We start from the raw sequence: 25,390 nt of genomic DNA on the forward strand, positions 1-25,390 counted from the left end.
CAATGACCCAAAACATATAGCCAAAGCAACCCAGGAGTTTATTAAAACAAAGAAGTGGAAAATTCTTGAATGGCCAAGTCAGTCACCTGATCTTAACCCAATTGAGCATGCATTTCACTTGTTGAAGACTAAACTTCGTACAGAAAGGCCAACAAACAAACAGCAACTGAAAGCCGCTGCAGTAAAGGCCTGGCAGAGCATTAAAAAGAGGAAACCCAGCATCTGTTGATGTCCATGAGTTCAAGACTTCAGGCTATCATTGCCAGCAAAGGGTTTTCAACCAAGTATTAGAAATTAACATTTTATTTCCAGTTATTTAATTTGTCCAGTTACTTTTGAGCCCATGAAATGAAGGGATTGTGTTAAAAAAAATGCTTTAGTTGCCTCACATTTTTATGCAATCTTTTTGTTCAACCCACTGAATTAAAGCTGAAAGTTTACACTTCAACTGCATCTGAGTTGTTTCATTTAAAATTCATTGTGGTAATGCACAGAACCAAAATTAGAAAAAAGTTGTCTCTGTCCAAATATTTATGGACCTAACTGTATATATATATATATATAGCCCCCCTGGCACCTTTGGAACCTAACCCCCAGTTGCAGCCAGAATATTAGTAAAATCTGTAGATGTACAAAAGAAAAAATATTATTTATTGGAGTCAAAATCATGAAATTCTATAAATATGTAAAATAAAAATTATTATTTAACAGAGTAAAAATAATAAAATGAGAATAAAATATTTACTCTCTTACCGATTGGAGTGTTCCCGTTAAACTGAGGTCCACAATGCTTGATGCACGACTTTCTTGATATTTTTTGTTTATAATTTAAAAATGGAATAACAATCTGAAAATCTAACAACATCATATCAAAGTTTGATAAATTCTGAAAAGAATGATACCAAACATATATATATATAGGTTTTAAAATAAGCCAGATTTAAAGTGTGACAAAAACTGTGACATAAAAACATTGCATAAAATTGTTGCACAAAATCGTTGTACTTTTAGACTTAGGATTTTATATATAGAGAGTAGATATATATATATATACAGTATATATATACTGTTCAAAAGATCAAAGGAGCGCTTAATCATCACAGTCTAACACCAAGTCAGTTAAGCTTCAGGGATACTAATCTGTCCAGTTGGGCAGCGTAAGTGATTGTGAATCAACTTCACCTGCTTTGGTTCAAATGAAAGTGACAGCAGGTACACTGGAGAGACAACAGTAAGGCAACCTTTGAAAAAGGAATGGTTTTGCATGTGTTGTCCATAGACAATTGCTCTTTCCTTATCCTTCCTAGATGATTCTTTTCTAGTTTTGCGTTTTTCTAGTGTCCTTGTCACTACTGGTAGCATGAGGTGGTACCTGCAGCTGATTCAGTTTGCACAGGTAGTCCATGCCCTCCAGGATGGCACATCCATACGAGCTGTTACATGAAGAGCTGGACAGGGCCATAGAAGGGTATCAACCCAGCTGTAGGACCAGTATGTGTTGCTCTGTGCAAGGAGGAACAGGAAGAGCATTGACTGAGCCCTATAGAATCAGAATAACAGTCAGAATCAGAATTACTTTTATTCACCAGTACTTAATATTAAGGAATTTGATTTGATTACAGAACACAACATCACATACAAATAACATAAATAGCATAAGTTAAAAAGAAAAAAATCATACAAGTTTGGAGAATAGTACAATTATAAAGGAAATGTGCAAGTGAAAGTGTAAGTGTATTGTGTGTACGCACATTCATACACCTACATATACATACACTGTACACACACACACACTTTCATACAGTATCTGACAGAATGCATGAATATACAAAGAAGACAGGCTTGATTACTAGTTTGAGAGGGCTATGGCTCTGGGAAAGAAACTGCTGAGGTGTCTGTTAGTTTTAGTTTTAATTGACCTGAAGCATTTACCAGAGGGGAGTTTATGAAATAAGTGATGAGCAGGGTGAGATGACCCTGTAGTGATTTTTTTGACTTGGTTAGTGACACAAGATGTATACAGGTCTGCCACAGATTGAAGAGCACAGCCAATTATTTCCATAGCAGACCTCACAACACGCTGTAATTTTTGGAGTGTGCCATTGCTGAACCAAACCAGACAGTAATGGAGAATATGATTGCACTTTCAAAAATGGCTTTGCAAAACTGAACTAGGATTGACTAGGAAATATTTAATTTCTTTAGTTGGCATAAGAAGTACAATTGCTGCTGTGCCTTTTTAGTAATGCAGTCGGTGTTAAGGTCCCAGGTGAGAGTGTCTGTGATAGCTGTTCCCGAAAATGTGAAGGATTCCACCATATTGTCTGCAGAATCATTCATTTCTAATGGGAGAGCTGTAATTGCTGAAAGTGAAAGTCAATGACCATGGAGGTAACTTAGAGGCACTGAGCTCTTGGTTGTTGGAAGCACACCAAGACACAAGATGAGACCCCCTTTTTCTATAATGTGTTTCATTGCCATTAGTAATTAGACCAACAATGGTGGTGTCATCAAAAAACAATAATTTAACTAAAGGATCAGTGGACCTACAGTCATTGGTGTACAAGGAATAAAGCAGGGGGAAAAGTACATAGCTTTAAGGGGCACCTGTGCTAATATGGAGGCAGTCAGAGAGGTGGGAACCCACACAAAGGTATTGTTTTCAGGTTTACCAGAAAACTGTAAATCCATTTACAGATGGAAGTAGTCAGTTCAGTTTGTAGAGGTTTATTTAACAACAGTTCATGGACAATGGTTTTAAAAGCTGAACTGAAGTCTACAAACAGCATTCTGTCATAAGATCCTTTATAGACCAGATGCTCCAGTACAAAGTGAAGGCTCATGTTGATGGCTTTGTCCACAGATCAATATGCAAACTAAAGGGGGTCAAGAACAGTAGTAGTAACAGACTTCAGATTGGTTAGAACAAGCTGTTCAAAATATTATCATTAGAACTGATGTAAGACCAATAGGTCTGTAATCATTGAGGCAGCGTATTTTATCACTTTTAGGAAAAGGAACAATAATAGAAGGTTTAAAGTAATCAGGTATAGTGCACTGTGTTAGAGACTGGTTAAAGATGTCTGTGAAGATGGGAATGAGCTGCCTAGCACAGTGCTTGACTGTTGTAGGTGAAACAGAATCCAGACAGGCTGACATTCTGCTGTTCTGTTTTGCAAACAGCTTCCAGACGTCGTATTCATTGATAGAAAAGGAAGAAGAAGGGTGAAGCTTTTGTGAAGAAGTGGCTGGTGTCAAAATCACTTCAGAGCTGGAGGAGCAGAGGGATTGTAGATGTTCAGCACCTTGTTGTTCAAATCTGCCATGAACTTGTTAAGTTTGTCAGAGAGGGATGAATGTGAGTAATCATTGAGGGATGGCTTTTTGTAATTAGTAGACTCAGAAGACTTCTCCATACAGAGCAGCTATTGTTTGCTGAGAACTGAAGCTCCAGATTTTTTTTTGTGTTTCCATTTACTATATCTGATTGCATTGTTTAACCTATTCCTGGCCTGTCTCTGTGTGCATCCTTATCACCAGTTTTATGTTCTTTTTCTTTCACCTGACGGAGATTCCTTAGTTCTTTGGTGAACCACAGAATGACCTCCAGCTAGCTACTAGTGTGCATGTTTCTGACCAAACTGTCTGAAACAGACTCCATGAGGGTTTCATGAGGCTCCAACATCTTCTAGTGGGACCTTTGCTCACAATCCGTCACTAGGTATCTTGATTAGCAATCGCAGGAGAATGCCACGACTGGCAGCCTCACCACCAGCACCCCATACTCTTCACAGGTGAGAGCAGATTCATACTTAGCACATGTCACAGACGTGAAAGAGTCTGGAGACACTGTGCTGAACTTTATACAGACTGCAACATCATCCAGCATGTCCGGTTTGGCAGTGGATCAGTGATGGTCTGGTGGAAGCATACCTTGGAAAGTTGAACAGATCTCCATGTGCTAGGCAACGGTACCCTAACTGCTTATTTGACAGGATGAAGAGGAGCATTACATTCTTAGGTCTGAATTGCAATCTGAGTATTTAGGTGGTTGCCTACAAGGTAACACTTGTGGTTGGTCAGCCATTTGGCAAACATCTGCCACATCCTTTCAGTTGTGAGAAAAAATATATATATATATATATATATATATATATATATATATATATATAAATAAATAAATAAATAAATAAACAAAGAAGCATGCATCACACACTTAACTAATTTTTTAACATTTAAAAACATTTAAAATCCAAACAACTAGTAGCTTATTTTTTTAGTGAGTAGATAGACTGTCAATCTAAACCATTATGAAAAACTTGTGGATACTTTTACTGGCTTTCCTATGAAACTTGACCACCATTATATGGGGAAGACTTAAGTTGCTGCCCAAAGTCTATGGAGTCATTATACAAATTCTATCTAAAATACAATAAGAATTATTCACAAGTGTCATATTCAGTTGACACATAATTGGTAGTCCACCAGGAAAAATTAAAATAAATGTTTGTAAAAAAATTTACAAAGATTCTTGGAAATGACAAAAACACTGTCATAGCATACACATGTTGCTCATCTTAGGACAGATTTTACCATAGAAATCCTATAATGATTAGGGTTTTTCATGGGTCCTAAACTCTGTGCTGTGTCCTAATACAGATTTCTGTAGTAAGTGTTTAGTAAGAAGTCAATCAAAATGACACATTTTATTGACTAACTAAAAAGATCACAAAATGCAAGCTTTTGAGGCAATTCAGGCCCCTTCTTCATGCAAGATGTAATCTTGTAGTAAGTGTTTAAAACAGGTTTTGTAAAAAGAAGTGCAAAGCTCTGCACCTGAGTTGAACATAGACTCCGCTTGGCAGGCCTGTGTTATACTCATTGGAGTACTAGTATGAAAGTGATTTACTTTTGCTGTTGAATATCATAATTAATTGTCTATTGTCTAGATCAGTGATTCTCAAACTGTAGGCCTAAGTTGTTTGATTTGCAAATGCTAAGAGATGGAAGTGATAACCTTGAGGGATATGAGGACCTCGTGAGAAGGCTAAAACAAACTACCCTTTAATCACCTTACCTAATAGTGTCCCCTTGTTAACTTTCTGTGGCTCCCTCATTTTTTGTTGGGGAAAGTGTTGTTAGGGAGCCTTTATCCCCTGATCTCAGGCGTGTAGCTCCTTATCTTTGGAAGCCCTGCCCTCAGCTACCTGTTCAATGCACATATGCCTATAGCTCCAGGTCTTTTAGAGGCCAGCCCTGGTTTCTCCAGTTTAGCAGTAAGATAATGACCTCCGACAGCGCGAAAACTTCAAGGAGGAACAGCCTCCAGGTCATCAGGGAGCTGGGGCTAGGCCACTTATAAGTGTTGAAGTGATATCCCTGGTATCAGCACAAAAGAGATTTGATGTGTTTAAAGCTCAATTTGGAGGACATTGGTTTTACTCCAGGAGGTACCCAAGGCAGATTGCCACTCCTTAAAGAATTTTATTATAATCCTGTTTTTCTTTAAGTTGAATTTATTGGGAGGGGAAGGGGGTTATGAGAAACATTGTTTTGGCTAGGTGTGGCATGTGGTATTTGAAGAAAATAGCTGAGAAGCACACTGCACTGAAATAGAAGCAACTCAAGCTGCAACACAGAGTTATAGCACATCTCTATTCCCTTTCTAGTAAAAAACGGACTTCTCATGAAGCACAATACTATTAAACACTATTAAAAAGAATGTTTTCCATATTTTTCTAAAAAAATATGTTTAACTTAGTATATTAGAATGTGTATCTTAAAGGGTGTTCATAAAACAAGATTTCAAACTTTTTTTCTCTTTTTTACAATAAAAATAATATGTATTTGAGCCAAACAGCTCTTAATTTTTATCACATTGAGTAGGAAAAGAAGCCGCATAGCACACTTAGAAAATGAGGCTTGATTTACTGTGTAAGAGTCTACATCTGTTTTGTCTCGAAAGGAATACAATGTTTGCATGGATGGTCTCATAAGACGGCCAGGTGTGGAAATAAAAAAAAGGTGGTTAAGTAGCTCTATAGGGATTGCTCTTTCCTTGATGCAATCGTGTGCGGGAGCAGCCCTCTCTTTACTTAATTATACCCCATTAAGCACAAACTAGCTGCCACCAGATAATAAGACCACGGTTTTCATCATGAACAATGGCCGAGAAGGCTCAAAGGCACAAGGCTGCTCCTGTAGAGTCAGTACAATTGTACCAATGGTGTATCACGCAATGGTTGCTGGGTAGTTATAAATGGAACATGATTGTCTTTTGAATTTGGGCAAACTACTGCAACACGAAATCCATATTTTACTTTCCCACCGTGTTTTGCTTGATTGCTTTTGAAGCCAATAATATATATTTTACCCTTAAGTAAATCATACGTAAATGCGTTTTCTTTCTTATGGTAACCAGTGCGAAAGCAAAGGACTCCATTTCACTCAGCCTAGAAACTGCCATTCAATGTCACGACAAGAGCGTCCGCCGGCAAACTTCTGGAGCCCTGTCTTTCAAGGGGGTTGGGGGGCGGTGGCGTAAAATCACGATCAGACTGGAACGGAGAATGTCACAATGGCTACACTCTGTTTGTTTGCGTGTAGAGCGTAGGTGCACACAAAGAATAATGCCAGCCGTCACTTTTCACAAAGGGCAAACTAAGCTCCCTCTGTCGCGTTCTTTTGTTTTACAACACAACGTTTCATCACTACATTACCCAAAATGTGGCTTCGCTAGTCGCACGGCAGCCAATGACGAATGCCCGCGTCAGAGTTGTCGCATCCTGATTGGAGCCTAGCAAGTCTCCCTCGCGGTCAGTCGCTCCACCGCCAATAGTATCGTTTTTTATTTGCTTATCTAGCATGATTAGCCAATAATAGTGCCTCTGGAGCGCTTCGCGCCAATGGGCCGGAAAGATTAATTTGCATAGTGGGCAAAGCCTTCAATGTAAGTGGACAGTTGGCTAGTCCATCTCGGTCAACTCTCCAATGACAAAATGAGGGGCGACCACAGACGCTTGCATATCATTAACATGTTATTATTGGAGGTGTTTAGATATTGATCCTGTATTCTGTGTTAGTTAGAAACTCGCGCCTTGCTTGATCGCGGTTCAGCTTGCCTAGTTGTTATTTTCATTTTATTCCAAAAAAAAAAAAAAATCCTCGCTACACCATGCCGAAAAGGAAGGTAAGGTTTTTTTTTGCTAAAACACCATTTCGGTCTTTTTAGTGGATTATTGGAAAAATGTTACTTTAAAAAAATAATGTCGAAAATATTATAAATCTCCCTAGATTTTCCGCCAATAATTTAAAGGCAGACGGTTTATTTGACGGTGGGTTATGCTTTTCTCTTTACTATAATCTTGCCCTCCATGATGTTCGTAGTGAATGGCTCGTTTCATCTGCGCGCTGTCATTTCTTTTTCCCTCTAACCGCGTTAGAGTGATTTCCAGTGTAGCCTACTGGTGTCTGCCAAGTGCACTTAAAATTATTTGTACACACATAACGACGCAGCAAGGAACTATCGAGTTCGCTGCCGCCACTTTTCCGCACCCTCGTCGTAATAGGTTTTAACATGACTAATCTTAGACTCAATTTTTACTCAAAGATGAGAGGGGGAAAGCCATATTTAAACCGACACCCTCCTCCATCGCTGTCCTCCTCCTTCCCTCGCTCTGGTTAAAGACCCGTATGTAACCAAGTCTGTTGTCAATCAATGGAAAAGGCGCCGATAGGCTGAAGAGGGGAGGGGTTGCGCAGTGATCGGCACCAGGAGTAAACACCATCACCAGTTTTGCCGGAGTGGGCAACGTATCATTTAGGCGGTACTAGATTAGAAATGAGTATTTTTCAGCTTACATGGCTACATATATGTATTGCATGTTAAATGTGACAGAAAAGTGGTGTAAAGTTCAGGTGCTGACAAAGCGACTAAATTCAGATGGTCGCGTGCTCCAGAGAGGCAGAGGAGCTCCGTGTCGCAAAATACAATCCAGTAGAACGCGATGCTTCTGGAGGCAGTGATGGTGGTTAGCGTGAAATGTATTGGTTTTGTGGTATTTGGTACGAATCTGCAATGCGCTTTTAAGTTATTTGGATCAGTTACTGAAATTGATGTTGATATTGCTTGTTTTGTCAAACGATTTTCGATTTTATCCATTTAAATATCCTTTTTAGACGCGCAATATAACTGCTGCCGTTTGAAGTACAGCACCTGCGTGATATAAACTTAGAAGCGATATGAGCGCAGCGCTGTGTTTAATTTTGTTAGCGCTTCTCCTGGCATTTTTTATCAAGCGAATTTATTTCGTTTATTTTTGTGCTTAGTGAACTTTAATCCATTTAAACGACTAGTAGAGGTTTCCCCGTATTTCTTTCCTTTGTCTGCTGCGGTCGCGTTACTCTTTATCTTTAGCCTACACGTTTGCAGCCTTAGGCAGATATTTGAATAAAAGGCGGGTCATCGAGAGTAACCGCGTTTCCCGCCTAAATTGTGATTGACGCGGACAGAGAGGGGCGGGGTTTTACAAGTTCCGCACTAGAGATGTGCTTCAAGGTTAACAGAAATTTGTCTGGAATCGATGAAATGCAATTGCCGGCTTTCTTCAATACACGTCCTGATGTTTGTAGATTACAAGATATAAATAACCCATTGGAGGAACTGCCAGTCTCAATTCTCAGAGGGCAATTTGAATTGCTGTTGCCACAAAATGCCTCCAGAACAAGGCCGACAAGACTGGGGCTGAAAGTGATGGAATCTTTTGTTTAAAATTCTTAAAGAGAGTTCAGTATAGATCTGGTGTGTAGCTTATAGCAGCAGATGTGCAGTCTTGCGTGAAAGGTTTCACTTTTCCTCTAACTGCGTTAAAGTAGAGCAGTGGTTCTTGTATTGTCCACAGTGCCCAGTATAATTGATCTTAGACACCCTAATGTTGCACTTGATCCACGTGCTAAATCACAGGCGTCCCTTTTGTCAGATGTAATTTTCCTTTTCCAGTCCAGCAGATGTTTGCTTTGATGTGACTTGTTGAGATAAGGCCCCAATTTTCCCAGTTTCTATTAAAATCCTCATCTTGAAAGGCTTTTATACTGCATTGACTGATTAGCAGATGCCTTTGTGCATGATCAGGTATTGTGTAGTATTTGCCTTCCACACTGCTTCTATTAAAAGTGTACTTAAGTAGGTTGTCTGCGACTGATAATAGTAATCTTAAAATGCCATTTTACAGAGACATTCAAAATTCACTCCTTTATCTTTTAAGTACAGGAATAGTAGGAATTGTTCAAGATGTTCAATCACAGACTCAAAGTGGACAATGTTTGTCAGAATTACTTCTACGACTAAGTTTGCTTGTCCCTTTGTCATTTTTTAAAGCATTTTCCTTCCACAGAAAAAATGCAGTGTAATGGATGGGATTCTATCCTTTTTTGGCAGAAACTAATTTTGCAAAAAAAAAAAGCCACTGTTGAGTATGTGTTTGCATGCAGTGTCAACTTGTCCTTTCTGCCAATTTGCCCCATAAACTAGACAAAAACCAATATTAGCTTTAAAACCAATTTGTGCTGCAAGCTTAAATCAAGCAACAGTTATTTTTAACTGTTGGTTTATGTTGTTAGTAATACCCCAACATACTGTATACGTACTTTGCTATGTATTTGTTTAACAGTTGTAATGCAGGGAGGTTGATTCACGCTGTGAAGAAGAGATGGGAAGTGTAAAAGTTGTCCTTACACTTGAAAGTCTTGTGTCATAGTCATTGGGTCATACCATCAGGACAGGCATAAATGTTTGTATTCAGATTACTACTTATCAACATTTGATCAATTTGTTAAGGCTTTCATTGGTCCATGTGTGTATTCTTTGTGGTGTATATAAATTCTAGTACTGATTATTTGACATATATGCTCAGTTTCCTGAAGGCATAATCACAGTGAGTGTACAGCACAAGTCTATATTCTAGTTTTTTGGGAGGCATACTGTTTCTGCCCAATCATCTTACATTAGTGATTGAGTTGCATCATGCTTTTCCCTGCTGTTTGCACAACTTTCGTTTCTGTCTATCTGTTTTGACAGTTTTTGTTAATACAATCCTTTTATATGAGTATAAAATGCATACATGTTTCACTTTATTTTCCAAAGCCTAGAGATCTGAGGGCCTGCTGCAGATAACTAAGTTATGATAGTACACTTAATTATTTTCACTATCTTGTGGGTCTTCCTTCTTGGGTCTTTGACCTTTTAACCTCAACCCTTTAAGGTCATTCATTTTTCACACAGTTTTCAACTTCCCTTCTGGAATTTTGCAGTTTTTCTTTTAGTTATTCACAATATAATTAATGTGACAAGCACAGTGTAATCTTAAAACTACTAATAAATTCTACATCTTTTTCATAGCAAAAGACATATTGCTAGTCTTGATTATACTTAAGCAATTAAAAAGAACAATGCACATAATCCTAAGTAAATGTAAAGCTGAAGTAGTATTTTTTCAACCTTGCTGGTGAAATTACTTTTTAAGTACCTTTACAAGCCCCAGAGTTAATAACTATGTGTCCTAGAGAAGAACTGTTAATTCATATTGGTTTGTCCATCTCCAAGTAGTTACTGTACTACAAATTATGTAAAAGAAACTAGAAAATGAGATGCTAAAATAGTTTAGGAAAACTAATAACTTGCTGACATTAAAACAAAATTTGATGACAAAATAAAATAAATAAAGCAAACTAATAGGAAATTTCTGTATGATCATGTTACATCTATAAACAAAAATAAAACATGTTCAGTTAAAATGTGCAGTCATTTTAAGGCAGAAATTAGTCCTAATTAAATTGGTTTGAACAAAGTATATAAGATTGTAGTACTCCTGTACAGAATCTGTGAAACACTGATTTTAAAGTAATGTACCACACTATTATTTTTCAAATGTGTACATCAGATATATATTTACACACATTTTACATATTCCACATAGCTGATCCCATGTATTATGCAATGTTCACACTAGGTGGTTATTGTAGTGTAAAGCAAGCTTCAGAATTGCTGGAAGAAAAGTGGGATTATGTATTAGAGTCATTTAGTGGTAATAAATGGCTGGCAGAATTGATTAAGATCATAGAATGTTACATAAATTTTCTGTCAAGCTTAAAGGATAAGTTTGAGATTTTGAATGTTTTATTTAGGAGTGGCATGCTGCCATGAATGTGCTGAGGAGAATATGAATTCCCTTATAGAAAAACATTGTTCAGTTTGATTTGTTTGTCATCCAGATATTATTTTATTAACTGTTACTCTCTGAGTGTATTGTCAAAGTGTTCATGTTGAAGGGGCAGTCGCATTTTACAGAAAACACGGGTCATCATATGAACTATTGTGTCTGCTACATTATTTCACTCTGATCACACCTTTTACAAAATAAATATTGAGATTTGAATGTGTAATATTCTAAATATGTATTTGCTTAAATATATTAAAACATGCAATAAAAGTCTGGCTACATGTATGTTCCTCTGCAAGGCACCATAACTAGCAATAAAAGTATTACACTATTAAACTTTTTGTTCTCAACACCAGTTAAAGTTCCACCAAAAATGTGACCTCCTTTGTCCCATTCACTTTTTTTTAAAGACTTTTTATTTCTTTTTTAATTATTACTCTTACTTTTTCACATGCATACAGAGATTTATTGCTGGTAGGAATGGATGTGCATGTCCTGGGAGGGAGATTGCAGTGATGACATCGTGATTATAGTCTGTACACTCTTGCTTAAAAGACAGTTGCAAACACATTGCAGACCTCATGTGAATATGATGAGAGGCATATTAAAACAACTTTTTGCAATGTGCCTAATAATTGTTCTGCCCTAATAATATACAGCTATACTGATGCTGTCTGCCTCCTGTCATTTTATTAGAGTGCTTGTATTCATCTACTTGGGAATAATGGAATATAGTACTATACCTTTTATTTTCCAGTTTAAAAATTGTATACATTGTGTGCAACTTTTGTACCTAATGTATATAGATTTTCTTAAGTCTGCTTGGATAAATGTATCTGTAAAATAGAGTTTTGAATCCTGTAGTGAGAATTCCTGTAACATAGTACATCAAATGCTCAGTTTATGAAATTCATGAAGACTGGGAATTTTCCAGTTTATATAAAATGTAGACAATTTCTGCCTTGTGCACATTATAGCCATGATAGGCTCTAATCTGAAATGTATTAGCTTTCAAGTGCACATTTAAGCAAGAGTTTAGGTACTGATAATCCAACAAGGGCCTGCTCCTCCTGGTGAAAGGAAAGCTCCACTGACCATTTAGCATTTGAAAAGGAAAAGTGTTTTATTGATGATACTAGTAGATAAAACATGAGAAGTTTGACAGACAAGAAGACCAATCAGTCTGTCAAACCTAAATAGCTGGCCAATAGCTAAACTGTTCAAATATCTCATCCACATACATTATAAGAAAGTAAGGCTATCAAACTAAAGAAATGTTCTAATATAAGATGAGCATCTGAATAATCAAGAAATGTTATGTAGTAACTTCCAGTCTTGCATCCAGAGCACTGAATAAAGACTTTAATACCTTAATCTGTATTTTAAACTTTTTAGTGCACATTTTAATCTACTCTATGTGAAATTTCACATGGGAATCTGACAACCCTAACAAAAAAAGGATTACACATCCATGCAATTTTTCATGACATGGGTGAGAAGGTTAAGAAAGTGGTTGACATTTGTTGTCAACATGCATTTTAATACACTTGTAGTAATCCATCTGTTTAAATATTGCGTTGAAGTAATCACTTGCACTCGTACAGTTGTTTTTAATCTTTATGCATCATTCAAGTTTTTTGTTGTTTTTGTCATTTTTGTTTTTGGTTTCTCTTCTTGTACCCATCTGAATGATTTTTATTTATTTTTTATCCTATTTTACCAAAAATGCTTATTCCACTACCATATATTGTGATTTTTGATTATTCCCCAAGAAGACAGTGCTGTAGAGCTCCTTACACTAAGGGATACATGCAGACTCTTGCTAATCATTTAAACGCTTGTCATCTGGCCATCATCTTGTCATCATAAAATATTTAGTCTTCTTCATTGTGTAATTGAAATTTCAAGTTTAAAGACAAATACCTACCTCATGCTAGTCAACAGTATAAAGAGGAAGTGGGGAAGTGGATTTTTGGCCGTGACACGGTCATTTTATGCAGAACATGCTGATGGAGGTGGGTGGGTACTTGAATTAAGTCAATATTATTGGGCTTTTTAAATGTTTGAAGAAATATTTTTGATGGGAGATTATAGCTGCTTAATAACAGCCACCAGTAAACATTTAACTTGTCAGTTATATGAAAAAAAAGTGGTACAAATATGCAGATGCCATGATGTCAGTTTATCCACCTAGATCTCACACATTTCTTTTCAGATGGATAATCTTGAAAATAATTTTATACATTTGTATTGTTCATTATAAAATAAAATGTGTATTTAAACATTTTTATATATTTAACTTATTTTATATATTCTGTAGACCAAAGTAGTGCAGTTAAGATAACTGCAGTAGTGCTTGCAAGTTTATAGTTAAATGAAACCTGCTGGTTTTAATTCATTATATGTCATTTTTGTTAAATAATACAGAAGCACTAATAATATATATATTTATTTTTTGTAGTCTCCAGAGGGTGCTGAAGGCAAAGAATCCACAAAAGTAGCAAAGGAGGTAAGTGGTAAGGGGAGAAATATTAATATTCAAAACTACATAATGCAGAACCTACTTCTATCATTTTGAATCTTTTAAAAGATCATATATCCGAGTGCCTTCAGCTAACTAGAGATAAAAATTGTTGGCCTCAGACTTGTTATTTGTGCATCAAGGAAAAAGATAAACTATTTGAAATTTCAACAATGTAGAATCATTTTAATACTGAAATTAGAATAGTCCTTGTATTCATTATGTTCCATAAAGCCCAACAAACCAATCCATTATACAATGCGGTTTTATTGAGATATGATGAAATGCAGAAACATTCCACTTAATCTAGAACTCCCATTCCTTTTTTAGTGACCTGGTTTGTTTTCACATTTATACCTGTAGTCAGTGCCAAAAAGAAAAGAATATAAGATAAATGCTGATAAACAGACATCTGTTATAAGGTACATTATTTGCTTTGACATAGCATGTCCATCTCACAGTGCTTAAGCAGATCAATTAGTAAAACATTTTACAAAATATATTCAAGTACATGTAGTTAATTTTGCTTTTTCAACGAGTGGCTCACCTTTAATCAAAGTGGGTAAATACATAATTTTTAAAACAGTTTGCTTATTATTAAAATCAAGTTACTTGTTTTCATAATAAAACTGACATTTTATCATCAATAAATAATGCAGTTCATGAGGTATTAACATTATCTTTACCAGTAATAACTTATTATAATTTAAAGTATTAGTTAAACCAAAGTTAAACTATTATACTTCACTTCATATATCACAAAAGGGTCTCACACACTCATGTAAATTTCTTTGTTTCTGCCCTTCACTATATTTTACTCACCATACCTTCTGAGAAGTGCACATAGGGACCGGTTGAATTTTGTCCTAAACAAGACTTCACCATGTTCAAGAAGCACCTAGGAGAAAGTTGTTTGTGTTCGTGTTCTCTTGTAAGTACATTTAGGTGCTGCTTTAGCACATTCTAAGGTATACACTTACACAGCAATTATAGGAATCTGTATCTAGCGCTTGTAATGTTAAATGCAAACTGTAGCTGATGTTTTAGTTGGAGATAGTTTTGACATTTAAAATGTCGGTTTAACTTTTTTTTTTTTTAAATTTCCCTTTTCATTGAGTTCTTTTTTTTATATGGGGTGTTCAATTTCTATCGATACTATATTTTAGCCAAGATGAGGCAGCCAGTACCCAGTTAAACAAGTTCTTTTTCTCATATTAGGAATGCAATTTCAGCATTTGATTACTTAAGACATTTCCACAGTAGCAGTGCACCTTGGGTTTTAAATCCTCATAGTATGAAAATGCTTGCCTGTGTAAGTTGACCTGAGAAAATGTTTTATTTTTAGGGTATACTCATGTTTGATTAAAATGTGTCTTTCAGCTAACTTTTGAATAAATCAAACAAGTTACCACAGGCACACGCAAATGTATTTTCAGTTGTTCTGCGTTTCATCTTAATTCTTTATCAGGAGAATTCTGTGTACATGATACAGTATGTAATGTATTTTAAAATTTAATGCCTGTTCAGGATAGCACTTGAGTTGAAAAAGGTTATTTGAAACCTGGTTTGGTGTGCTACTGTGAAAAAAATTGTGATACAAAAATGAGTAAAACCTTTAATGTAATTTTAAACCACAGATGGTGTAAAAATAAACAAGTAAAATGATCTGAATTAAAAGATGAAAAGTAATGCATCAATTCGGGTACAAGTTACAGCTGATCCAGGTGCAGATGCAGTTCCATAATGTTGAATTACTATTGGTGTACTCACAATGATTTCTTTGCTAAGATGAGATAGAAGTTCATCTTGTTTGGATGAAGCTGAACACCAAATAGATAAAAGCTTTCATAGTTTCTCTGCTTTCATAATTGTACTTCGTGATAACACTTAGGAGAAATGTTATGACTCAATTAAAATCTGATTATTTCTCTTGAGCCTTTTTTGATCAAAATAACTTTCTTTTACACATTAAAGAAGTATACTACCAGACTAAAATTCAGCTGCATGAACTGCTTAATCAAAGTTAATTTTTAAAGTTCATAAAGGCTAATTTTTTTTAATCCTCATTACCTTTTAGTTTCTACATTCATCTTAAGATTGCAGCTGTTATATTTCTGATAGCTGGAAAGACATATTCTCTAAACGCTATCTCATTATAAAAAGAAACATTTGTATTGGAATGCATAGCACTGACTATTTATTCTTTTGACATGTTACCAGTGATATTATGTCCAGGATATATGCAGCACTCTTATACTTGGGAAGTGCATGATCCACTGTGCCAGTTTTCCTCGAATTATGAATGCAATACTTTTTCTGTAAGATTACATTGTCAGTCCATTTAAGCATTTTATCTTGAAGTTTACATATATTGAAACTAGAGAAATATTTGTTGTTTGTGGATAGAGGCTTTAATATGGTTTAATATTGTTGCAGAGAACATTTACACATTGTTTTATTGGATATTCTGTAGGAATTGAAAATTTTCTGGTGGTGAACCACTTCTTGAAATACATTTTTTTTTATGCCACAAATGTTTGAAATCTTACTATTATTAGGAAGGTCTTTGGTTTAAGCTGAATTTGCTTTCATGTTCCTTAAATAATTCCAGGGCTTTCCTGCCTTTGTAAAGATAAACAGTTATCTTGCTGAAAATGTCTATTATCAGATGGGTACTCTAATGCCACAAAGGGCAGAGTTTAATTAGAATTGATGGTTTTATATTCTGCAACGTTAAAGCTTTTTTACTGTATAAACATACTTTTCACTATTTCATTGCCCATACCAATCTCCTGTAGGAGTGGATCGGTGGGTGCTTGTCTTCCTATCAGCATAAATAAGAAGGAACTGAAATGTTTTCAATCAGGCAATTGCTTTTCAGTGCATGTGTTTCTTAATCCACATCATCACATGTTATCTTTCATATACGTGGAACCTAGATAGTTGCCATACTCCAGCCAGAACATTTTATGGCAAATTGTTTGCTGTGAAGTATCATTTTCTGACCCTACACAGCCTATTTCAACCTCTGCCTATGTCAATCTTCAACAGTGTGTTTCTTACCACAGCAACACCCAGGGAATGTCTGTGTAAGTGTGCTATGTATCAGACTGATTTTCTGTGTAGGAATGGTCTGCCTGTGGTTTTTTTTTGGCCATGTGTTTATGCTTCTTGCGACCCAATGCTTAAAAATCGAAAAGAACTGATACTTATTGATTGGCTCAGCAATGGATGAATCTTTCATATCTTCATCAAGATAACTGATTGACTCTATTCAAATTTAACAATAATTACAAATATTCAAAGATACAGGACAAATTGTATTTTTTTAAATAAAGAGTTAAAACAAAGGATTCATTTGTGAATGATTGCTGACTACAGTTTATTTTACAAGCAAGCTACAAAACAAGAGCTTTTGGTGGGTATTTAATTATTTTAAATAAACAAGCCAATAATTGCTTAAGTTACTTCTGACATTTTAATTAAGTTCAACCCCATAAGCTCAGAAATTCACATACTTTTGTGACATAAGCACATCAATGGAAACAGTGAAGGTCAGGTGGTAATCTCCCAGAGAAAATGATACAGTATAGAAAGATTAAGTGTTACATGGAGGAATGCAGTACACCCCACAGACACAGAATTGGTTTTGATAGTGTTGCCACTGAAGGAAAAATAGTCATCAAAAAGTAAGTTAAAGAGTAATCATGAACATCTGTTGGGATACATACAAATGAGTACTTACAGTAATGTTCTTGAAAAAATCCAACCATCAATCCATTTATTTTCACAACCAAATAATTTTAATTCAGCATCCATCTCAGCATCTTTTAAGTGTAGGGCTTGGACAGCAGCACCTCGTAGAGAACACAGTCACATAGAGTCCTGCTTACAGGGCCAATTTAAAGTCATACAGCAGTCTCAAAAGCCTGTAATGTGAGTAGAAACCTCCACACAGGCACACAGAGAGAATTCTGTGTCAACATGGACTGTGACCAGGCTCCGGTCCGATTTGAACAAAGTCTCCTGGAGCTGTGGGGTTCCTGTGCCACCCAGCTATCCTAATAAGAAACTAGTTAATTAATAGTAGATGAATTCATTGTTTTTTATTTTATTTATTTATTGTTTTATTATGCACTGGACTTTTGGCAATATTTAACACAAATGTACGCAAACAACCATTTTTCCCTAAATAGAGTGAAAATTCCAATGAAACAAAAGTGATGCTTTTTTTGTGTATTTTACTTATCATTTCAGCAACAAGTATAATTTTTCAGGGAATGGGGAGAATTTGTCCTTGTATGTACACACATGTGTGTGTGTTTTTTTTAACTCTTCTTTGGTTTTCCTATCATGTTGCAAACATGTACTTGTTAAGTAAATTTTCAGCTGTAAACCAACCAAGTATTTGTTTTCGCCTTGTGCCCTGTGTTGCCGGGATAGGCACTGACCTACTGTAGTACTGAACTAGATAAACAGGTTTTGAAAACAGATGGACTTTAACATTAAGAATTCTTTAGAACAGATACTTTATTAAATACACCAAATATTAACAAGTTATTTCTTAAGTAATACTTGGTGTAAACACAGTTAATTAACCACTTGAAGCTGAAGAGATCTATAGAAGCTATGTGCTGCAATATACAGTACCTCTTCACCATTAAATGCAGCCATTGTTTTTTTTATCGTTTGAGTTGCAAAATAACTCCAAGGAAAGCAAAGTAAAAAATTAAGATTTTTATGATTGCCCTGTCACTCTGGTCACATGGTTAGAAAAAAAGCATTATTGTTAAATTTAAATAAATAAAACTATACACATTACTGAATATGCTTAAAGCAGTATGGTTTACAGTATTCTTTAAATAAAGTATAAATTCTTGTTTTTGATTATCGTACTAATTAGATTACTTACAAAAAAACTGTGGAAGATTTAAGGTTGTTATTTGTAAATCTCAATATACTGAAGTTATATAAACCTTGAAACTAACAGAAAGTATTTTGAACAAAAACAAGTAACAATCCATCTTTTAGATTAGATTAGATAAGATTCTAACTGTAAAAAATTAAAGGATAATTAACTTAACTGGTGTTTTTGTTTGTTTATCTGTTTGTTTGTTTTAACATATAGATTAATCAAATTTACACAAGTTACATAGATTCACTGTAATTCGATTTACAGCAGAAGCTAAATCAAATTCATATTCAGTGCAAGAAACCAATTAAAATTGATTTCTCCCAAAACCTAAGAAACATGATGTACACTTTGGTCCACTGTTCTGTTAGCTAAGTATGTTTTTTTTTTGTTTTTTTTTTGCAACATTGTACAGTACATTACTGACATGCCATGTGTCAAGACAGTTAATTGTGGAAAAAAGAGAATTTAGTACCCATAATTCATTCTCATTCCAAAAAGCAATCAAAGTAGAATTTTGCATGAGCAATTATCTTATTTCTGTTTAATCACAAGGAATCTGTAAACTATTTTTATTTGCTGATACAATATGTTATATATTTTGAAAGCTTGTCCTGCTCTGGTATCAATGGGAATAAATACTTACTTGTTTTGCTTTTCTTTATGAATGTTAAATATTTGTTCCTCTTTAATTTCTCTTCAGCCAACAAGAAAATCTGCAAGATTGTCTGCTGTAAGTGAGCACACTTTTTTGTTTACTAAAGTATTGCTGCTTATTGTTCAGAATATGATTGGGTTCATTGTTCTCATTGCTTAACTACATGTTAATACTTTGTTACTTTTAGTAACAAATGAGTGACTAAATGGAAGAACCAGCTTTATTGTGCTGCTGAGGTATTAAAAAGCATGTAAATACAGATTAATCAGTAAAAATCATATTAATTAACCCGTTTTAAAATAAGTTAGAAAAGTTTGTAAGATGTACTTAACTTTGCAATAAAAAGCTAACATTGCTTTAATTTGTGAAAACTTAAAACTTTTTGTTTGCAAGTTTTTAGTTATTTTTTTTCCCTTTAAATATTAGTGTTTTTATACCATGAAAAAAATACATTTATGACACCTTCTTTTTTTTGTCATACGTAACTTATAGAAACCTGCTCAGCCGAAGCCAGAACCTAAAGTTAAGAAGCCGGCCGTTAAGGTAAAAAGGAGCCAATTTGCTGTGTAAACATTTGCCATACATTGTTTTCACAGTATGTTTCAGGCCCTCTATTAAAGAATGCATATTGGGTTCACAGATGGGTCTTTGGAGATCATAACTACAATTTACTTTTCCCATTTAGTACGGATGCTCCGATCAGGTTTTTTAAACCTGATACCGATCACAGATTTCATGTTAATCGGTTTTTTGTTTTGTTTTGTTTTTTAATTTTTATCCCTTTAAAAAACTTTTTTACACTCATCTCTTGCATAACCAGACAAACAGAAGTTTTATGTCCTATATTACAGTATAAATTTATAATTAACCTATATATGACAGGTATTAAAAAATGAAGTTATTACCAAAAGTTACTTTCTATTTGCTTATTGTTCAGTGACCATAAAATACTAAAATCCATAAAATAGATACTTTAACTAATAAAATATGTGCAAAAATATGTATCCATACATTTGCATATAAGAAAATAAAATGCTTCTCATTTTTTTCTTACCAAAACCTATTCTGTACAGCCACAAATGATAAACACAGTACAGATCTTTAAAAAAAAAAAAGCATTTTGTTCATGAGCAGCAATTTCAAGTTTGCCTTTCTTTTATTTTTCCAAGTAAAGTTGTAAGCTGCTGCATTTTAAAGAAGCATGCTGTCCAAACTCAAGCAGTGTCCATTTTAATTTAAAGGACAAAATAAAGGTCTGAATTCCATAGCTTTTCCAAGTAGCTTTTTTTGCCGTTTGTCCAGATGCACAGGACAACTTCTCCGATTACTTTTTTTTTTCATTTTATTATGCCACTTTCTTTAATGTGAAGGTTAATATGCCAATTGCCTCATGTTCACTCATAAAGCAAGCTTCCACTGATTGCTCTTTGTTTATGCTGCAGGAAGTTCTTGCAAAAGAAAGAAGGAAAGAAAAGACCTGTGCAAACTCAATTAATGTAATACCTTGCGTAAAGGAGCACTACAACTAAATTACCATACTGCTTAGAAAAGCAGGGGCTGAAAACATTGTTTTTTTGATTGGCCTTTTTACTGATTACCAAGCAAGTCTTTTTTTTTTTTTTTTTATAGTGAAAACTGGCCGGTTGCGATCGGTGGCAGATCGCTCGGAGCATCCCTACCATTTAGTGTATTCACTTTTTAAGACCACAAGCCACTCATATTTTTGATTTACATTTCAGGGCATGTTGAATCAGAAAAGTTGGGTCTGTTCAGTAAATTTAACTTTTGCTTGGTTGTTTTACAAACTGCATATATTCTGTAATTCTGTAAGCTAAATTATAATGTAAGTATATGCAAGCTACTAGATGACTCACTTGGGAAAGGTGTGGAGAATTTTTCTTTTTGGGACATTTTTGCAGAACTATCAAATAAGGGCAAAATATAAAAAGTCTTATTTGAAAATCTTAAATATCTACTGTACTCAACAAACAGATTATTTAGAAAGTATGACTACAAATTGTACAATTTCCTGTTTAATGATACATGGTAAAACTAGTACTTTGGAGAACCATTTGGGGATGCGTAATTTAATGTTTATCTTCCTTGGTCACTTTTGAAATTAGGTTCTCAGCTGCTCTACTTTAAAAGGCAACATTGATTCAAAAATTTGTCCAAACTACATGTGTGTGAAGGAGCAGATTTTTTAAGATTTTTTTTTTAAATTTGTGTAATATTTTAGTTTTCTCTGATAAAGGATCTTAGATTCCTAACTAGAGTTTCACATTTTTAGACCACACACAGACCAGACAGCACAAAAAAGCTGCATATATTTAGATAAAAAAAATTCAAGCACCCTTCTAAAGCTATTGTTACAGTTCTTAAGTATTCACCTTTTTTGCGTGGCATGATAGTACTGTGTTTAGTGCTAGTGCCACACAGTTAAGAGTCCTAAATTCAAATCTTGGCCTGGGCACTGTCTGTGCATATTGCATCCTTTATAAATTTTCTCCAGGTACTTATTTTTTTTGCCCACATCCCAAAGATCTTCATGTTGTGGTGAATGGCAACTACATACTGTGATGGACTTGCATCCTATTTAGTTTGATGCCTGCCGTTTGTCAGCATTGGCACTTGGCTCCTAAAAACCCAGAATTATACAGTAGTAGAGAGGTTTGTAGTTTAAGGGCATTGCTTTGGTACCAACAAAGCTTTAAAAGAAGCACTGAATGATTGGGTTTATAATTAGGACAAGGAAATTTTTAAAATTCAAGTCCTATAAAAGCCAAAGATGATTTTTTTTAAAGAAACAAAGTTATAGTTTCTTGTCTTGAGTGTGTATATTTAAGCTGTTGTGTTTAGCAATGCTTTTTAATCTCCATCATGAAGAAAAAGGTAAGGGAATCAACTTTAGCAATAGAATCATTTAATTAGGAAGGAAAAATAGATGTGTCAATTAATCTTTGTCAAATGTCCCAATAGGAAATATTTTGACGCCTTTGCTATAATTAATTTATGTGAGTTTCCTAGTACTGGAGATGATAATCCGTATTGCATCATATGGTGTTTTGTATAGACTGCTTTTTTGCTTTTGTAGTATTTTAATTTGCTCTTAATCATGGGCTTTTGCTGTGCTGGGTGTTGATATAAAAATAAAGATAGAGCGCCTCAGTTTTTTTTTTCTTTGTATTTTGAATTTCTTTTTCTCTTTGTTTTGATTCTTCCATCCAGAAGCAAGCAGGAGAAAAGGCTGCAGCCAAAGGCAAGAAAGTAGGTAAAGGGAAAAAAGCCGAAAATCCAGATGAAGGCACTGCACCCGCAGAAAACGGGGAAACCAAGACTGAAGAGGTACCACCTGGCCTTCACCACTCCACTGCCTGAGTTTAGATTTAGATTAGTCATGAACTTGTGTACAGAACCCAATTTGTTGACTATAAGTTTTTCCTGATTCTGTTGCATGTGTATAATGTTCTTTTTTTTTTTCCCCTTAATTCCTGTGAACTTGCAGATCCATATTTCTCGCTCCTCTGTTAGTGTGTCTACATCTAGAAGTACTCCTCCCAGCTTGTTATCCGTAAAAGGGCAAACTGAAACAGTGAAAGTTAAGGGTATGCCAGTGTCTTTGTGTGCAGTGGCTAGACCAAGCTTTTGTTTTGTTTGATTGCTTCTAAGTTGTTTTTGCAAGGAAGGAGAGTGAGATTTTGGTGTTTATGTTTGTTTGTTTGTTTGTGTTTTTTTTATCAGCCAACAAACTTGTATACTTAAGGGACTGTTTGTTATAAATGTTATATTCAACAGGAAAAGCATGGCAATTTTAACAGGCTTTTTTACTCTTGTTTTTTGTTGTTTGTGAAGAACAAAAGAACTGGTGTGATTATTATTAGAAAAGAAACCCAATTACAAAGAACACCCTTCTTCCCACCATAATTTGCAAACACTAAAACCTGGCATTAAACATTGAGCAAAATTAAAATAAATGGCAAGCCCCAAAGTATAAGCATGCACACTTAACCAATAGCAAGTGTCATAACAACTTGTTATGACCAAATCATACTACTTATATTTTATCATTGTGACCTGCCAATCATAGGGTTGGATAGTAGTTACATGCGCAAGAGGTGACAACCAGTGAACACCCAACCAGAAGTGTTATGTATAATGCCTACAAACAGAAGGGTGGCTGCAAGAAAAGAAGACAGTGAGTGTTTTGGACTAATGGAACTTTGTAGCCAGCATAAATGTCAATTAATTTAGAAAAAGAAAAATGTTGGGCATAGATTGCAGTGAAACTCATAATACATGGTAGTGCTTGGTTCAGTCGCTAGCCTAACTACAGAAGTTGGCTGTCAAAATGTGGTGATCTCACGTTACTTTTCTGATATAGTAGGAAACTTGATAGTGTAATGAAGAGTTGTGGGGAACTGTGTAGCCAGTTATCCCAGTGGTTTGTCATTGTATTGTTTGACACCCTCCAAGGTAACGAGATCCAGCAGCTGCAGTCATTATATTAGACATGCGGTCTGACTAGTTGCAAAATCTGTTGGGCTTTGTTTTGCACAAAATTCTGTAAGAAACTTAGGGTTCTAAAGTGTGATTTAGGGTAATCTGAGCAGTATTTTAGGATAATAGAAAATTGTGCTTATAGAAGAATAAGCAGAAGTTAGTTGGTAAGAGTTTGATTGTGAAAGTATTGGGGTAGTTGGAAGGCTGTGTTTTTAAGTTCAGATTGTGCAGGTATCATGATACTTGCTTAAACTGACATTAAGTATAGGTTTAGAGGAAGTGACATTAACTTAATGTGAATTAAGATTAGATTTGCTCGGATTTATTGTTCAGGAGAAAGCAGTTTTTTCTTGTAAAAGGTATAGCTGTTGGAACACAAAAATTACTGGAGTGATATATAATACACTATAGCTAACTATTCCAGGGGAAAATATACATTGGTGTCAGTTTTTGGTCGGCTTTTGTTTTGTCATTTTTAAAATTTAAGATCAAATGGAATCTTTAAAAAAAAAAAAAAAGGAATACTTCTTTCAATGTTTCTAAACACCTCTTAAGAACCCCTCTTTTATTTTTCCCTAAGTATCTAGTAGATAGTTAGAAAGCAGCTTGGTTGACCTTGGTGTGTGTTGCAGTGGTGTAGCGTGGGCTTTGTTACCTCTGCCTTCTAGAGGTTGTTGGGTAACTGCTTTTTGCTTTTTGTTTTCTCTTTTTCCCCTCACCCTTTTTCTTTTTCTAGGCACAGAAAACTGAGTCTCCAAATGAGAAGAAAGAATGAGAGAAGCATCTGACATGAACTTTTAGTTGATTTTATGTACCTCTTGTACAATTGGACAGAAGAATATTTTTTATCAAGTATTTTGTAAATGCTAATTTTTTTAGATCTGTGGTAGTGGACTATGCCAGTATGTGTTCTGTTTCAGTAGTCGCTTGTAGGAGGCATTTTACCATTGATTCCTGTTCGCAGCTGTGTGGGTGGGTTTGTTTTTTTCCTCCTGAATATAAATTATGAGTGTGTTATCAGGTTAGTATTCATTGCTCTTAACTTCTGCTATGTTAATTTTAGAAGACATAGTGCTAGTAGTGACTTGTATATGTTTTTTACTTTTAATTTTTGAGGGTTTTTGCCAGTTTTTAAATAGCAATAATCAGTGGTGCTTTGTACTAAAAGTTTGTGGTTGGGTGGATGCAAATAGTTGTAATCACCCTTTGTTTGGGGAATTATTTTAATGGAAATATTTTAAAATAAAAAAAAAATTGTCCTGTTTGGTGTGTTAGTGTCTTCTGTGATAATTTTGTACAGAAATGTTCCACTTGTTCCAGAGGACCTGAGCCACCTAAGGGAGCATAGTTTACCCTGTAATGGTAATTACATATGTTTAAGGATTGACAATAATATTTTTTAAATAGAAATAAAAAAAACATGGTAACTTCACATTAAGTATCTTCTAAATGTGCGGAAAAGGCGCAATAAAAAGGTTTTTATTATTAATATTATTTTTAAAGACATGGCCCCTCATATTCTGAGAGGCTTGAATGAAGAGCTTTGTAGGTGAGGAGCTGGGCTCCGATTTGTTGTCAGTGTG

The 25,390-nt window shown here is 35.1% G+C and overlaps 1 protein-coding gene across 3 annotated transcripts; it reads left to right on the top strand.

The window, feature by feature from the left end:
• The first annotated feature begins 7,037 nt into the window (after window positions 1–7,037).
• Window positions 7,038–25,071, top strand: hmgn3 (high mobility group nucleosomal binding domain 3). 3 transcript variants are annotated; one of them, XM_039747770.1, is made up of 7 exons: window positions 7,038–7,189; window positions 13,678–13,725; window positions 19,353–19,382; window positions 19,800–19,850; window positions 22,539–22,652; window positions 22,813–22,912; window positions 24,544–25,071. In XM_039747770.1, exons 1-7 carry the CDS (start codon window positions 7,175–7,177, stop codon window positions 24,555–24,557), a joined length of 372 nt encoding a protein of 123 aa, XP_039603704.1. In that variant the 5' UTR covers window positions 7,038–7,174; the 3' UTR covers window positions 24,558–25,071. The 3 variants fall into 3 exon arrangements, with proteins under 3 accessions (XP_039603704.1, XP_039603703.1, XP_039603705.1); XM_039747769.1 differs by having other exon boundaries at window positions 7,041–7,189; window positions 22,536–22,652; XM_039747771.1 differs by lacking the exon at window positions 22,813–22,912 and having other exon boundaries at window positions 7,045–7,189; window positions 22,536–22,652.
• Window positions 25,072–25,390: the final 319 nt, after the last annotated feature.

Source organism: Polypterus senegalus, chromosome 3, assembly GCF_016835505.1.
Source record: "Polypterus senegalus isolate Bchr_013 chromosome 3, ASM1683550v1, whole genome shotgun sequence".
In the NCBI taxonomy this organism is placed as follows: Eukaryota; Metazoa; Chordata; class Cladistia; order Polypteriformes; family Polypteridae; genus Polypterus; species Polypterus senegalus.

Coding starts and splice junctions, on each gene's coding strand:
- hmgn3 (XM_039747769.1), top strand. Junction 19,383..19,799: donor AATCTGCAAGATTGTCTGCT/GTAAGTGAGCAC, acceptor CGTAACTTATAG/AAACCTGCTCAGCCGAAGCC. Junction 22,653..22,812: donor GGGAAACCAAGACTGAAGAG/GTACCACCTGGC, acceptor GTGAACTTGCAG/ATCCATATTTCTCGCTCCTC.